A 15,700-nucleotide genomic window follows, 5' to 3' on the forward strand; every position below is an offset into this window, starting at 1 on the left:
ACACCTGCACATTATTACCCGCACGTGCGTGCGTGGTAAATACCGCTGTGCTTCACACCCACCCACCGGGACCCTTGGATCGATGCTGAATACGTATATATATAGTATAGGTAGATAGATAGATAGATAGATAGATAGATAGATAGATAGATAGATCAATTTTCACCAAACACTCAGAGCGCTCTGCTGTACAGTAAAATATCAAATGTTGAACGCTAACCACCACATGTTGCCCACATCTGGATGATGAAGATGTAAGCTTTCCGTTTCCTTAAAGCCTGATGCACACTATAGCTCCGCTCCCCGTCCGATCACGGTTCGCTCTCGCCCAGGTTAAATATTACTACGTGTATTTCAATGAGGACATGCACACTACTGCTCACGGTTCACTCTCGCTCCGGTCACGTGCGAGCAACGGTCATCCTAAAGACATTTTGAGCGGAGCGGAGCGGGAGTCGACCGTGACCGGAGCGAGAGCGACAGTTGTGCATTACCCACTGGTCTAGCTCCAGTCTTGGCCCGGTCATCAGTGAGGTGGGAGGCTGTCTCTCCATCCTTCCCTATGCGCCCTAAGAAACCAACCATGTGGGATTATGATAAAGGTAAGTTTACTTAAAAGAAGATATTACTGGTGTGGATTCAGTACAACAGTTTTTATTTACTAAGCTTAGTCCGTACAGTGATAATGATTTGAAGAACCTTCGTTGCAATATCACAACAGAATCTACTCGCTTTCAGATGAAGTGTTGATAGAATTAGTGAAAACCAAGAGGGACTTGTATGACCTGACTTCACCAAGATACAGTGACAACGTGGCGAAGCGAAGACACTGGGAGGAAATAGGCCGTCACTTAGATAAAGATGGTAAGTCATCATGTACATTTCCGTGAATAATACAAAAAGAAAAAAAATGAATGAATAGACGAATGAAAGTGACTACAAAAATGTGAAATGTTATGTCTGCTAATAAACATAGTATATTGTACCACACGCCAACGTCGAGCCACGGTGTGTGTGTGTGTTAAAACGAGTAAGAAAATATACGAGTGCTTATCAACATTAAGGTAAAACCTTTTGGCATTACACCTGCGGAAAAAAATACTATACCGCTTTATTAAACACTGCGTATTGCTTTTGTAGGATTATGTTTACAAAGCTTAGCCGTTATTTCTAAGTTGTATCATTTTGCCAGGGCATAGATCCAGCTTGTGAGTTGAAGTCTTTCAATATATCTCTGAGAGCGAAAGCCCGATTAGTTGCATTTCCTTCTCATCCTCTCATATGATGTAAAGCTGATGAGGTAGGGGAGCTGGTTGTGTCCAGCTGGGTTGCATCAGAATGTATGAGGTTATGAAGTACGCATGTTGTTGTACTGACAGTGTTGGCATCTTCAGGTTTTGCTTTAGGTTTCCTTAGATAATTTCTAAATATATGCACCAAGATTTCCAAAGGCACACTCGACTGACCTGCTGGCTCGAGGTAGTAGTCTGTAGTTGAAGACCATTTTCTCTACGTCTCTGTCTGCCAGTGTTCCTGGATGGGGTCTCATCAAGTACCTCTTCAAAGGGAAGGCCTCATCCCCTACTATTACATGTGGTACAGTCACATCTGTGCTCGGAAATGCCGAGTCATCAGCACGTACATTTAGCTGTCCCTCGTCGAAAGCTTTCGCGAGTATAGAATTTGCTAATACTCTGTCATCACTGTTTTTGCCACATGAACCAACATCCACTGATATGAAACGGTACTTGGCATCTACAAGAGAGAAGAGTACCACAGAAAATGTTTCTTTTATAGTTGAAATACAGGGAGCCACTGTCTGTACTGATGCTTCAGTCACAACGTGATTGCCATCCAGAGCACCAGTGCAATTTGGAAAGTTCCATAGTTTTCAGCTGCAATTGGCTGCCAGTCTTGTTTATTTGGAATTGGAATAGCTTCTTTCAGTAGCATCTTGATTACAGCATTGCAAACTTCAAGCACAATTTTCCGAGTAAGGTTGAATGACGCAGGCGATAGCTGAATGCAATTGTTTTACAGGAGTCCCCCGTGGCCAAAAACCTGAAACACGACATAGTATAATCCATTAATCATATTAATTACGTTTTTTGTTTTCCTTCTTAGGACCTGGATGCAAGGATCGTTGGGAATCCTTACGATCACAGTTCCGTAAACATGTCAACAAGGCTAAACCTCGGTGTGGACAAGCTGCTACCATTAGTCCTAGATGGAAGTATGAAGACCAGATGTCATTTCTCTATACGTTTATGAAAGACAGATCTCGAATTTCCACTGTGACGCAGGAGGCATATGAGTTCGAGAATGAAAATGTAAACGATGATGAAAAAGAAACTCTCGGCGTACAAGAAAACAGGAAAGGTGAAGGTGAGCCTCCAGAGCAAGAACATCCACCAACTAGGCAAGTACGTACTAGACGCAAAAAGGCTTTGGAGCACAACAGCAGCATCGCCTCAGCAACTCTGATGAAGTACTTGGTAGAGAAACAGAAAAAAGAAAGTGTAGCTCCTGATACGATGGACACCTTCTTTTCGTTGACGGCTGCAACTGTCAAGAAATTCACTCCAAGTGACCAACATTTCATCAAAACAAAAGTTTTTTCTTTAGTAAATGAGATGGAAGGAAAATACATTCGATATCAAAACTCCCACAGCAATGCAACATTTCTTCAAAGCATTTCTCCACCATCTGCAATGCCTTCTCCATCACAGTACTCTGACACATCAACAGGATCGTACACCCAACCTCCACAAGAAACTCCACATCATGAGAGCTAACTGTCAGCTATTCACATCGGCCTCCTCAGTGACACTTGAAAATTCTTTATTCAGAGAAACATTGAAAGCAAGTAAGAATTATTTACCAATAAAATACAAACCTTTATATGTGTTTCTTTTTTGGTCTTATTTGTAATACCTCACAACATTGCTGTTGATGTCGTTAACATAACAAATGACGAAGAGTATATTTCGTATCTTACCTGAGACATACGGCCAGCTTTTGTCTAGGAGTGATGGCTTCTCTGAAGGTTGTGTTTGCCTTCGATATTTCCCTCTCAATTTTCGACTGAATCATTTCAAAGGTGCTGATGGTCATTCGAAAGTACTGAAACAATTTGCTCTTATCAATCAGATAAGGATAGACGGTGTGAAATTCCCTCACAGTTTTCCTCCCCTCCAACACTGGAGAGAGCCAGATTCTCCCCTTCCTATTTTGTTTGTTTCTTCTTCCTCTACGTCCAGGGGTGTGGCGATCATAGCCAACTCAGATGAAGAAAAATCCATTTCCTCCCACTTCCAGATGCACTGACGCTAAACAGCCTGCGACAAGTGTGGACTAGGATGACCGTTAAGTGTGAGTGTACCGTGAGCGGAGTGGTAAGTGTGCATTACCTATGACTGTGAGCTGAGCGAGAGCGTCCCGTGAGCAGAAAGGGAGCATTCGTGAGAGAAGCTATTGTGTGCATCAGGCCTGAGTAATGTTCCTGCCATCACTTCTCATCAACCTACCCTTTCCGTACGCCGCGATGTTGCCTCTCTCTCTCTCTCTCTCTCTCTCTCTCTCTCTCTCTCTCTCTCTCTCTCTCTCTCTCTCTCTCTCTCTCTCTCTCTCTCTCTCTCATTTTGGTCATTGTTCTCGTGAACTGTCCTCATGTGTCTCCAACCGCAAGGTCTGAACCGCGGTACGCGTTTGGCTGCAGCTTCCTACAGCTTGTGTGTGGAGACCGGCCACTCGAGGATTGGCTGGTATGATGCTAAGCTGCGGAATTCTCTTCCTTCTTTTGTCTTTCCTCCTTATTATAACCTTTTCTTCCTTCAGGTGTCAGGTCTACACTTACGGAGCCCAGGTCTATCCTACTTTATTTTTCTTTTACTTTTTTCTTTCACCCGAGATGGCCTTGATTCGGGCATGTTATCTTATCTGCCCGTATCATCTCGGTCACTTGCGAGAAAATGAATATCTCAAACATGTCTCTGTGAGGGGTAACCAGTTGCTGTGTTCCAGCAGCCAAGGGTGAGAAGCTCTTCATAAGCTGACGAGGTAACGTGGAAGCGACTCGGGATCAGCTTCGGCTGCAGTTCGCAATCGGAGGACCAAGAGCCGAGGGTGAGCCATGGCGAGTCGAGTGGGTGGTCCGGGGTGGGAGACGGGGGGTCATAGGCTCCATGTGTGATAACGTCTGCATGGCCATGATAAGTGATAGCACTGCATGACATTTCAGTATATTTACACGTTCATTTTAAAAAGTTTATTGCTTTAGAATGCCTTTTTTTTTCAATTCTGTTATTTATTTCCTCACTCTTCATCTTACCACAACTACAACGATTCCTGTCGGCATCCCAGAGAACAAGAGGATGACACTCCATAACAAAAAATGATAGAAAAAAGTAATCAAGTCTAATCTTCCCCCTAACCCTACTCATCAAACCAACCTCAACCTGAATCTCATCAATATTATGTTACATCAACTCGCACACGTTTCATCAGCCCTTCCTTGAACCTTACGTTCAGCCTCACCAAGTATACAGTAGTATATCCCCCACAACATACAAATACCGGTAGACCTTCTCTGAAAGGTGGGCCACAGGTTCTTTAGATAAGCTGTGTTGGACCATCACCTTATAAGAAGGAAAGAAGTAAAATGGTTGGGAACCTCTGGGTCGCAGGAGCGCTGGGCCGGGTGTGTTGGTCAGGGAGGTTCTGAAGTTCGTATCGACAGGTCGGTCGAGTTAGGCACTCGGCGCTGTACACACACACACACACACACACACACACACACACACACACACATCAAACAATCAATACTGAATGTCGTAAATAACTCAGAAATCAGTTCCTGGTGCCAGGACTTCCTGGTACCAGACACAATTCTCCAACGAGGTTCCTCGAGGAAGACTATAAGTCTCAGGCAGAAAATTCGCCACGCACGCGTGCAATTGCCGACGAATTGGTGAGGAACGGAGAGTAACTTGAACTTAACAGTAGTGTGACTGGGAGTGATCCAGAAATCACAGGCAAAGATGAAGCTAAACTCAACAAGTCACAGTTGGTTCCCCAGGAGGATACAATAACAAGTGGGAGAAGACACAGGAGTGAAGGACTAACCGGACTGGTAAATGATATCATGAAATTCCGAGAGGTAATGGCAGACAGTGAAGATTTTAGCCTATAAATCTTAGGAAAAATATCTCGTTAATGATAGGTGCCTAAAGCTCTGTGTCAGTATATTGCTACGTAAGACCGAACAGTGAACAGTGAAAGAACATGAGTAACCATGTCAAGATGTGGTGATCGTCTTAATTCAAGGGAAGTTCACCTACACAAGGAACGAGAATGGAACACAATACATTTGCTGGAAAGTGTAAACATATGGAACAGTTCGGGGCTTAATAATATCAGTTGTAGCAATATCATGATTGTGGGAAAACATAGAGAGACATACTGTGGTGAGGTGCTGGAGACAACGGTAGTCGGCTGCTGCTTGAGGGCCAACAATGGCTTCATCAGGAATAGGTCACGAACAAGAGGTGTGTGAGACAAATAGTTAATATTCAGAGAAATGCTCTTAACTATTTTACAAATTTGTAAGGGACATATTAACAGTAAAGAACCAAATACTTGCAACTGGATTATGGAGCTGACAAGGAGAAACTTACAGTTGTAGACATTTGCGAACATGATTAATGACAAGTTTGAAGCTAGGTTTGCACTCGAAAACCAGGGGTACCATTATCGCCAGCCTGGGAAAGAAAATTTACCTTAGATATTGAAGAAGATCCTACCGAAGGCTCATGAAAGAGGTGGAATCACACAGAACTCTTAAATTACATGGCCTCTGCAAGAATGCAAGAAGACTTTATTATACATATAGAGATGTTGTTTATGATCCAATCGACGAGAACAATGTTCTAACAGAATGGAAGGGAAGCAACGTTGTACCAGTTTTCATAAGTGGTAGAGAAGAAGCACTGAACTATAATTTCACAAACGAGCACGACAGTTAAGATACAAGAGTAAGTAATAAAGAAGCAAGAAGAGTTCTTGACAGGGAGAGATCTTGAGCAGAAGACGACTTGGATTCAAGACGAGAAGTCCTTGTTTGACAAACCTGTTAGATTTCTACAAGTGCAAAAAACTTTCTTAAGAGAAAAAAAAAGAAAAAAGAAAAGGCTGGTCGAGTGGATCCCTTGATACTGGACTGACAGCAGGCTCTTGGGAGTTTCTTACACAGGAATTGATGATGAAGCTAGACATACAAGCCCGAGTAGAGAAGAGCTGCCCAGATAGGCTTAAAATACCCAACTGGGAGGGAACAGAGAGCGAGGGTGACAAGTGGGGTTCCTCCGAGCCCTGTGTCAGGATCGTTATTCCCACTCAACGCAAGTGATCTGCCAAATGAATTGGAATCAAGACATCCAAGCGTTTGTTTCATGTTGCCAGAGTCACGAGAGAAGTGACTAGTAACAGGAACTATGAAATACTGAAGATACCTTTCCATATAGTCACGAATTTGGTGTGTCTTATCTCGGGAACAAATTACAAGGGATGTTCTGTGAGAGATCGAGTTGACATTATTCAAAACTTGTTGCCAGAACATTATGCGAGAAGAATTGTGGGGGAGACAACCTGTATGGTATCTTATACAATGACAAAACTGTCTTCAGTTTTTGGAATGTGTGATGTTTAGGAAGATATACGCAACGTATCTTCGCGATAAGCTGGACTTTGCCGAAACAGTCTGGTCTCCTGATTTGAAAATCCACTGAGAACCACTGGAACGGATCGAGAGGAATGCAATAGTGATGGTGTGATGTGAAATTTTCTTTACATAGTGACTGACACGACACAGGCAAACGTGCTTCAATCAAGGCCAATACTGGTGCAAAGAAAAATGTGAGAGATAAAGAGCAGGAGGTATCATAACGGTTAGTCCTGGTATTCCGGTCTCCACATAAAAACCATGAGATGCAACAGTCATATGCGTGCCTCTGGTCCAAGCCTTGTGGCAGGGACACATGGAGACAACACACGAGAGCAGTAGCCAAAACTATATCTTTAGAACAGGTAGAGGGTAGTATCATCGCGGCGGACAGAAATGGTTTGATGCAGGAGGTAATACCTGAAAAATCAATGAAACGGAAGTCTTTTGCTTCCACTTAGTCTAATAGAACAGCGGACGACGATCCATCCTATAAATGTGGGTAGCACTCCATATCAGAGATAACAAAACCCTTGTATATATGAAATAACTGCTAACAAGAAAAATTATCTCCACTTACACAGCGCCCCTTTCTATTTAGTGATGTAGATTACGTTGGGTATCCATTATAAAGAGGGGGATATGGTTACGCCTAATATGTTTATGTAGTTACAGAGATAAACTGAGTTGAAGATATGGTTACGCCTATATGGCATTACAGGGACAGATTGGGTTCTCTTGAAATGAAACAGAGGGAAGTGAGTGACATTGAGATACTGCCTCACTGCAATATTGAATTCAATCAGGTTATTGCTTTGCCATTCTAAAATGCTAAACAGATCCGAACTGAGAGGAAATACGTACAGTTCGAAAAAGAGAATGGTTATTAGAAGGAGGTGAGGAGGAAAATCAGTTGAATTGTGTAAAGTGGAATCAACAGTGTAAGAGACAACAGGGTAAAACGTTGATGTCAGGTGATTATTGATGGGGAAAAGAAAGAGTGCAGGTGATACTACACTACCATGAGGGACACCGCTGTTGCTAGGATAAGAAGTTGCACTATCAATATCTATAATAAATTGGGCAGAGAGGAAACTATACGTTAGAAATAGAGAGGGGCAGAAAACCAACAGCAAGAAATTTAGACGGTAAATGCTTATGTCACGCTCTAACAAATGCTTTAGAGATGTCGAGGGCCATAAGAAAAGATTAACCAAAATCCCCGGGTGAAGAGGAACCGAAAGTGAGTCCCATAAAAAAGATTACCAGTGTCTGAATAGTTTGCAGATGATGTCGAATTCACGGGGGACGTAAAGAACGATGATGATTGAATTAACTTACAAAGGGACCAAGACAAACTTTGAAGTTGGTCTCATACATGCTTGATAAAGTTCAAACCTAGTAAATGACAACAATGAGGGTGGGGCACAATGACAGAAGACCTCGAAACGATTATTACTTCGCAAAATAGAACTTCGAGATTCTGTGTGTGAATGGAACTTGAGTTAACGTCATACCATATCTATCGCCAGAGCTCTATTAGAGAAAAAAAAAAAACTGAACAAAATGTATCTGCTGGCATATATTAGAACTGCACTTAATAAAATGGGCAAGGAAATGTTCAGCAAACCATTCACAACGTGTATAAGGGTAAAACTTAAGGATGGTTTTTGAATTGGTCAACGCACTTTAGGAAACAAAGAAAACTAATAGAGACAGTCCAAAGAACGGCAACAAACACGAAAACAAAATAAAGGTAAATTACGGTGAAAGGTTAAATATAAATTTGTCCACCATGGGAAAGAAGAATAAGAGGTGACGATCACAACCTCTAAGTTTCTGAATAATTTTGACAATGTTGACAGTTCATCGAAAACTGGAAAAAAAAGGAGCAACCGGAGGACATATCAATAAATCTAGCAAATAGGTAGTTAGAAAAGATGTATGAAAGAACATTTAAAGGATAAATGAAATGTGATGAGACTGTAAATGCTGAGAGTATACACAAGTTTAAAAAGTTGTATGACGTCAAGAGAAAGTTCCAGCGATGGGGCACCACGAGTTAAGAACATCCCATAAAGTATAGGATAGGGGATAGGGGATTAAGAATACTTCCCACGTATTCCCTGCGTGTTGTAGAAGGCGACTAAAAGGGGAGGGAGCGGGGGGCTGGAAATCCTCCCCTCTCTTTTTTTTTTAATTTTCCAAAAGAAGGAACTAAGGGGGCCAGGTGAGGATATTCCAAAAAAGGCCCAGTCCTCTGTTCTTAACGCTACCTCGCTAACGCGGGAAATGGCGAATAGTTTAAAAAAAAAAAAAGTATAGGCAAGTAATTACACGCACACACACACACACACACACACATAAACACACACATTGAAACATTAAGAATCATACTTAGTTGCCTAAAGACCACTAAAAGTACTCAACTTAGAATTTTTAGCACTGAAGACAGAATATTTGAAATCAATCTTAGGACTGAAACTTCTGCGTGGCGATTCAGATAGCGTTGTCTCTAAAGTACTGTTAAGCCATATATGCGTGGCACAAGCGAATCGAAATGGACTCAAATATCAGCTAACCACATGACAATGTCTGGAGTACCTGATTTGTAAAGAATTAGGAAGCAGCAGCATTTTCTTCCTTCATGGCAAATAATCCCCTTTGACATCACTGCACCTCCTCATCCACATAACAATCTATCTACCCATATTTTCACCTAAAACACTGCCAAAACCAGTGCACTTGAACTTATACAGAAACTGCATCTATACTGACGAATATCGCAATTTTTCTACTGGTAGGGTAGGTAGTGCAGCTACTGTGATCCAACGCAATGGTAATAGATACGAGAAATTTCTTAGAATAAACGACTTGGCATCTACCCTACAAACTGAATTGTCCGCCATACTTATCGCTCTTGAGCTGGTAAGAATCAGTGCCACATACAGTTGCAACAACTCGATTCTTTATCTTTACTGCTTGCACATAACACCCTGAGATCAGAATGTAACAGTCTTTGAAACCAGAGACGAATATTCAAACATTGTTACTCATGGGATTCAAATTAGATTATTATGGATTCCTTGTCATACATGCTTCAGTGAGCATGACCAAGTAGATGCTTTCAAAAAAACTTCACTTACCAAAGGTGATATTGGAAAGGAACTAACAGACTTCTTTGAAGCACAGAGATGAGTTCAGACAAGCACAAGTAGAAACATTTTCCATCAGTTAAACATGTATATGGAGAAAGTAATGGGATCAGCATATCACCAGATGTAATTACTACTATATTCAGCGAGGCTAAAAGTACTACCGGCGTTTTGGCCTATCTGAAGTTAAGTTGTATTGGGCTAGGCTATAAGTGCTGCTGTCGGTTTGGCTTACCTGGAGTAGGCCTACCACTGGCGTTTTGGCTTATGTGGAGATGTTTATCACCTGATGTGTAAAGTTTGTCGCCAAAGATTTGGACACAAAGTAGATCACTTTATCTTAGAATGTTGACTATAATGGAGCCTTTTGGGAATAGGTGTCAGCAAACCATGCAAGAAATGTCACACTTTATTGTTAATGACAAGATACTTGAAAATTTAAGTTTGTATCTACTTTTCCATCAAAGCCGGTAAATCTTGCAGTATGAAACTATTTGATGTACGTAATGAAACATATACAAGTAATCAACTTTGTAAAAATCTATGTAATATTAACCTACTGGGGTCTGACCAAGATCGTTTGTGACCTCTGTAATCCCTTTGCGTTATCTCTCACAGATTAAGAATTGGTTGCACGATAAATTTACCGGGGTTACTGGCGCAAATCACTCAAATAAATCACACAGAACAGGGGCATCTGGAAAAATACAAAAAAGGACAAAAAAAAAATCTTCCTTCCTTTACACTACTTGTGAGCCACTAAACACTGGTTCACCTTCCCCTCTGACATTTTAAGAAGCAATTGCAATGCAATATTACCACCACCGTCACTTGTTGCATCCAGAGACTCCTTGTTCCCGTGTTCCAGTACGGAACTATAACCTCACCGAGCCTCTACAGACAAGAACAACCCCATCCCAACCATTATGTACATGATTGATAACTTTCTATGCTTGCGTAAAGAACATGTTTAACACATTCACTTCTTAAAGCCTCAGTGTCTTTACCGTGTATATTTTCTATATATGTTTTCATCCTTTGGCTGTATTGTATTCTGTAAACTTTGTCATTATCATTATCATTAGTTATTATTATTATTAACATCGTAGGAACAGAACCATTGTCCTGAGAACTCACTGCATGGACCCAAAGAACACCACCAGCGTCTCTGGTTCACTACATTCATCCTGGGAATACCAACATCAACCAGAGTGTATTGTTTGTACACACACACACACACACACACACACACACACACACACACACACACACACACACACTAACTTATGCCAGGCGCCCATTTTACCGACCAGACCCCTCAGGGAAGAAGAATAACTGGGTGGACTGTGGACTGGCTGCCGCGACCAGGATTCGAACCTTTGCGGCCCATGTATGTATGACAGCCAATAAAGTTCAGTACCACACCATGGAGGTGTGTGCAGGTGTATTCACAGAGGTTGACAGTGCAACATTGTGGGCTTTAGCTGAAAGCGGGTGGCACCAAAATTTGATATACTAATAAAGCAGAAAATTGATAGACGCAAATGATATATTATTTTTGGCTTGGAAGAGCAAACATGAAATGGGAAGAAAGGGGAAAAAAAAGAAATGCTTGTTAAAAACTAAAGGTAGGTATGGAACAGCCAGGCACAATATCGGTGATAAAAGAAAGAAGTGGTGATTAAGATAAAGACATAAGTGAACGACCGGTTATAGTTACTCTTGACTTGGAGGTATCTAGACAAGCAAAGATGTTTGAAAAGAAGGTCGAATTCTGTGGAGCATTCATCAGATGTGACAGGACAAAGGGAGAAAGGGAAGGGGATAAACAATGAATAGAATCAGAGGGCAAAGAAACTGGAGACGCCGAGCGAAACAGGAAGATGGAGTAACCCCCACAACAACACAGGAGAGGTGGAAGATGGTAACGTCAGACTGTAAGTATTGAGTACAAATGTTGATGGATTAGAAGTTTATGGGAAAGAGATGGAACTCAAGGATCATATGATGGAAACTGCATCTGATGTTGTTAAGAGTCGTCGAAACAAAGCTCACTAAAGAGATGAAGATCTTACCTGTTCTGACCAGAGGGGTGCATGAGTGTAAGGAAAGAGTTGGCAAAGAAGAGGAAGGACTAGTCCTCTTAATAAAACATAGCCTCAAGTTTCAAGAAATGTAGGAAGATGGCCCAGTCATGAAATACATAATGGGAAGAGTAACCGTTGAGAAAAGGCCCAAAGTGGGATGTTGTTATACAATCCTCTAAATAATTCAAATGATCCAAAAGTAATATAAGATCATAACACTGAAGGAATAATAATAATGGTACATGGAGCATTAAGAAGATCACGTTATAGAGATGGTAACTTACTGATAATAGTAATGGGGGATTTGTTATAAAGAGATAGATTAGGGAACTGAGAGTCTCATGGTGACAGGGAGTCATGGAGATATAAGTTTTTAGAGTGTATACAGGAACATTTCCTTATCAACATGTCAGTGAACACACATCATTGAGAAAAGTATTAAAGGATCGTAGGTAATGCAAGGCCTAAAGAGGAGATATAACATTGGAAACTATGTAAAACTCAATAATTTCTGTGGTAGCATGATTGGGAATTGCGAGTTCAGTAGCCAGGAACCAGGGCATTGTGGTGAGAGGTTTTGAGAAATTTACAGTGAATGAGTAAAGACATGTGCATCTCTCGCCTCAAATACTGAGGGAATGGTAAGAAAAAGGGAAGAATGGCTCAATAAAAGGCGTCAAAAAGTAAGGGAGCTACGGGATGTCCAGTGGCGAAGATGTAAACGGAACTCCAGCCAGAAAGCATTTGCGAGGTGTAAAAGAGCAAGGAACGAATATACCGGGATAAGAAAAGAGGATCAAAGACGCTTTGAAAAGATCAGTGTGGACAAGACAGGAGAAAATCCGAAACTTTTCCATAACTTCACCATGAATCAGTTGTCAGTTAAAGAACAGCTAATCAGGATAAGGGATTCAAGGGAAAGAATTGTTGAGGATGACGGAACGATATGTGAGGAGGTGAATTTCAAGCTCAGGAGTGTTTTCACAGAGGAAGGCACTATAGCCCAAACACCGTTGAAATGGAATAAGGAAGAAGGTTTAAAAATATTTAAATATCTAGAAAAAAAAGTGAATAGAATACTTAAAGGTCTTGCCTCGCACCAATTTCATGGTCCTGATGAAATTTCACTGTAAGTGCTAAAGACGTTTGCAGCTTCTACAAGGAAAATCATAGAAACCATAATGCAGAATTTGGTGCCATCTGTAAATATGTTCTGATGATAAAGCAAAACTTCAGCAGTACCTAAGGAAAGGCAGCCATGACATGGCTACAGAAAGCATATGTTTGAAGAGATATCACATATTCTGTACTCTTGGAAAGATGAAATAGATTATTCAGTGACAAAAGCTGTTACATATTCTAAATATTCCATAATAGTCTTGTAATATGTACAGAAATGACAAATATATACCAAAGTCTCTAAACTGTTCTTAGATGTTTCTTTTACTGGTAAAGATATCCATCACTTCTGTCAGAACGAGTTTAACAGCTCACAGACTCCTTTAGTTAGAGCATCAGTCGGAAAAAAGTAAAAGCAACAAAAATCCTAGGCACATTTTACTTCCTTTTGCTTTGAGGTCCTTGACAGGAAATGTTAAACTCATCAGTATATTAAAGTCACCTGAACCATGGCATTTTCTATTCCTACGTTCAGGGAATTTAAACTCAATGTACCTGCAGAGGCTTGCAGCTGAGGCTATTGACATTATTGCTTTACCGGAAGATATTCGTCCTTATGTTCTAGCCACCTCAGCTCGGGATAATAGTGACAGAATTGAGGACACTCAGTAGAGAGGGTACATCTCACACAGTGAATAGCACAGTAGTACAGTCTAGAATGTTTGGAGCTCAGCTTCCAAGGGAGCAACAGACAGGCAATATCTATGAATCTAAAAAGCGACACATGAAGCCAATAATCTTCTTGTCTATAATGTTGGGGAACGAGTGGGACCTCTCTCGATGACCCAAGTGGAATCAAGTAATGATGTGTCTGTCATGAGTTCTTGGTTGCAAAACCTGATGTATCTCATCTGCAAGACTAATTCACAGTCCTGACCCAGCGGCGGGTGCAAGGTGTGGGTTCGACTTCATGGCCCGTAATGCAGATGTGCGTCAAGATGTTGTTGAATACTTGCCAACTCTTAATGTCCCAGCAACAGAGACGGCAACAGGTCATGAAGTTTTGGTTCAATCTTTAAAGATTATGAACAAGTTGCAGTGACCCAAATTCAGCGTTGTGTTTGATCAAGCATTATGTGCAAATGCTGCTGAAGTAATATGGAAAAAAAGGGTATAGAAACGCCACCTCGAGACTTGGTGTCTTTCACACCATCTGTAACTGGTGATCCATTATTGGCAAACGTTTCCAAGATGCAAGTTTGCAAGACCAGTGTGTGGAATCTGGGGATATGGAAGCAGGTTCTGCTGTTGGGTTACGGGATGGAAGGTAATTGAACTGTGCAGTCAGTCAGATTTCACAAACTGCTGCATGACGACCTGTTTCGTCTTACTGAGCTGGATTCTTGCACTGGAAAGAGAGAGAGAGAAAAAAAGCCACTATTGACTAATGTGAAGTTCCATGTAACAAGAAGGTGTGAGGATTTTTCGTAAGACAGATTTTGTGAGATGAAGTAAGACGACATTACGGTACAAACTGCTCAACTTTTGAAGTGACATCTTCGTCAAATCTATAAAGACAGCATTTTGGATATCGTACAATGATATGGTCGAGATACTAAGTTACTGTAAAAGAGAAAGGAGACTGGACGCTGCACTTAGTATTAAACAGGACAATATTAACACGGTGTTTAGCGTCTGACAAGCTTAATCATGGAGGTACATAGGATTTTTTAACATTCCTATCCAGATTTATGCATATATATATATATATATATATATATATATATATATATATATATATATATATATATATATATATATATATATATATATATATATATATATATATATATATATATATATATATTTATTTATTTATCTATTTTGCTTTGTCGCTGTCTCCCGCGTTAGCGAGGTAGCGCAAGGAAACAGACGAAAGAATGGCCCAACCCACCCACATACACATGTATATACATACACGTCCACACACGCAAATATACATACCTATACATCTCAATGTACACATATATATACACACACAGACATATACATATATGCACATGTACATAATTCATACTGTCTGCCTTTATTCATTCCCATCGCCACCTCGCCACACATAGAATAACAACCCCCTCCCTCCTCATGTGTGCGAGGTAGCGCTAGGAAAAGACACCAAAGGCCCCATTCGTCCACACTCAATCTCTAGCTGTCATGTAATAATGCACCGAAACCACAGCTCCCTTTCCACATCCAGGCCCCACAGAACTTTCCATAGTTTACCCAAGACGCTTCACATGCCCTGGTTCAATCCATTGACACCACGTCGACCCCGGTATACCACATCGTTCCAATTTACTCTATTCCTTGCACGCCTTTCACCCCCCTGCATGTTCAGGCCCCGATCACTCAAAATCTTTTTCACTCCATCTTTCCACCTCCAATTTGGTCTCCCACTTCTCCTCGTTCCCTCCACCTCCGACACATATATCCTCTTGGTCAATCTTTCCTCACTCATTCTCTCCATGTGACCAAACCATTTCAAAACACCCTCTTCTGTTCTGTCAACCACACTCTTTTTATTTCCACACATCTCTCTTACCCTTACATTACTTACTCGATCA

At 41.1% G+C, this 15,700-nt stretch overlaps 1 protein-coding gene across 1 annotated transcript; it reads left to right on the forward strand.

Moving 5' to 3' along the window:
- Positions 1-264: 264 nt before the first annotated feature.
- LOC139752965 (uncharacterized) lies at positions 265-2,891 on the forward strand. The gene is made up of 3 exons (XM_071669115.1): positions 265-602; positions 739-864; positions 2,125-2,891. The coding sequence occupies exons 1-3, from the start codon at positions 563-565 to the stop codon at positions 2,793-2,795; spliced, it is 837 nt and encodes a 278-aa protein (XP_071525216.1). The 5' UTR covers positions 265-562; the 3' UTR covers positions 2,796-2,891.
- The last annotated feature ends 12,809 nt before the right edge of the window (positions 2,892-15,700 follow it).

This window comes from Panulirus ornatus, chromosome 2 (genome assembly GCF_036320965.1).
Source record: "Panulirus ornatus isolate Po-2019 chromosome 2, ASM3632096v1, whole genome shotgun sequence".
Classification (NCBI taxonomy): Eukaryota; Metazoa; Arthropoda; class Malacostraca; order Decapoda; family Palinuridae; genus Panulirus; species Panulirus ornatus.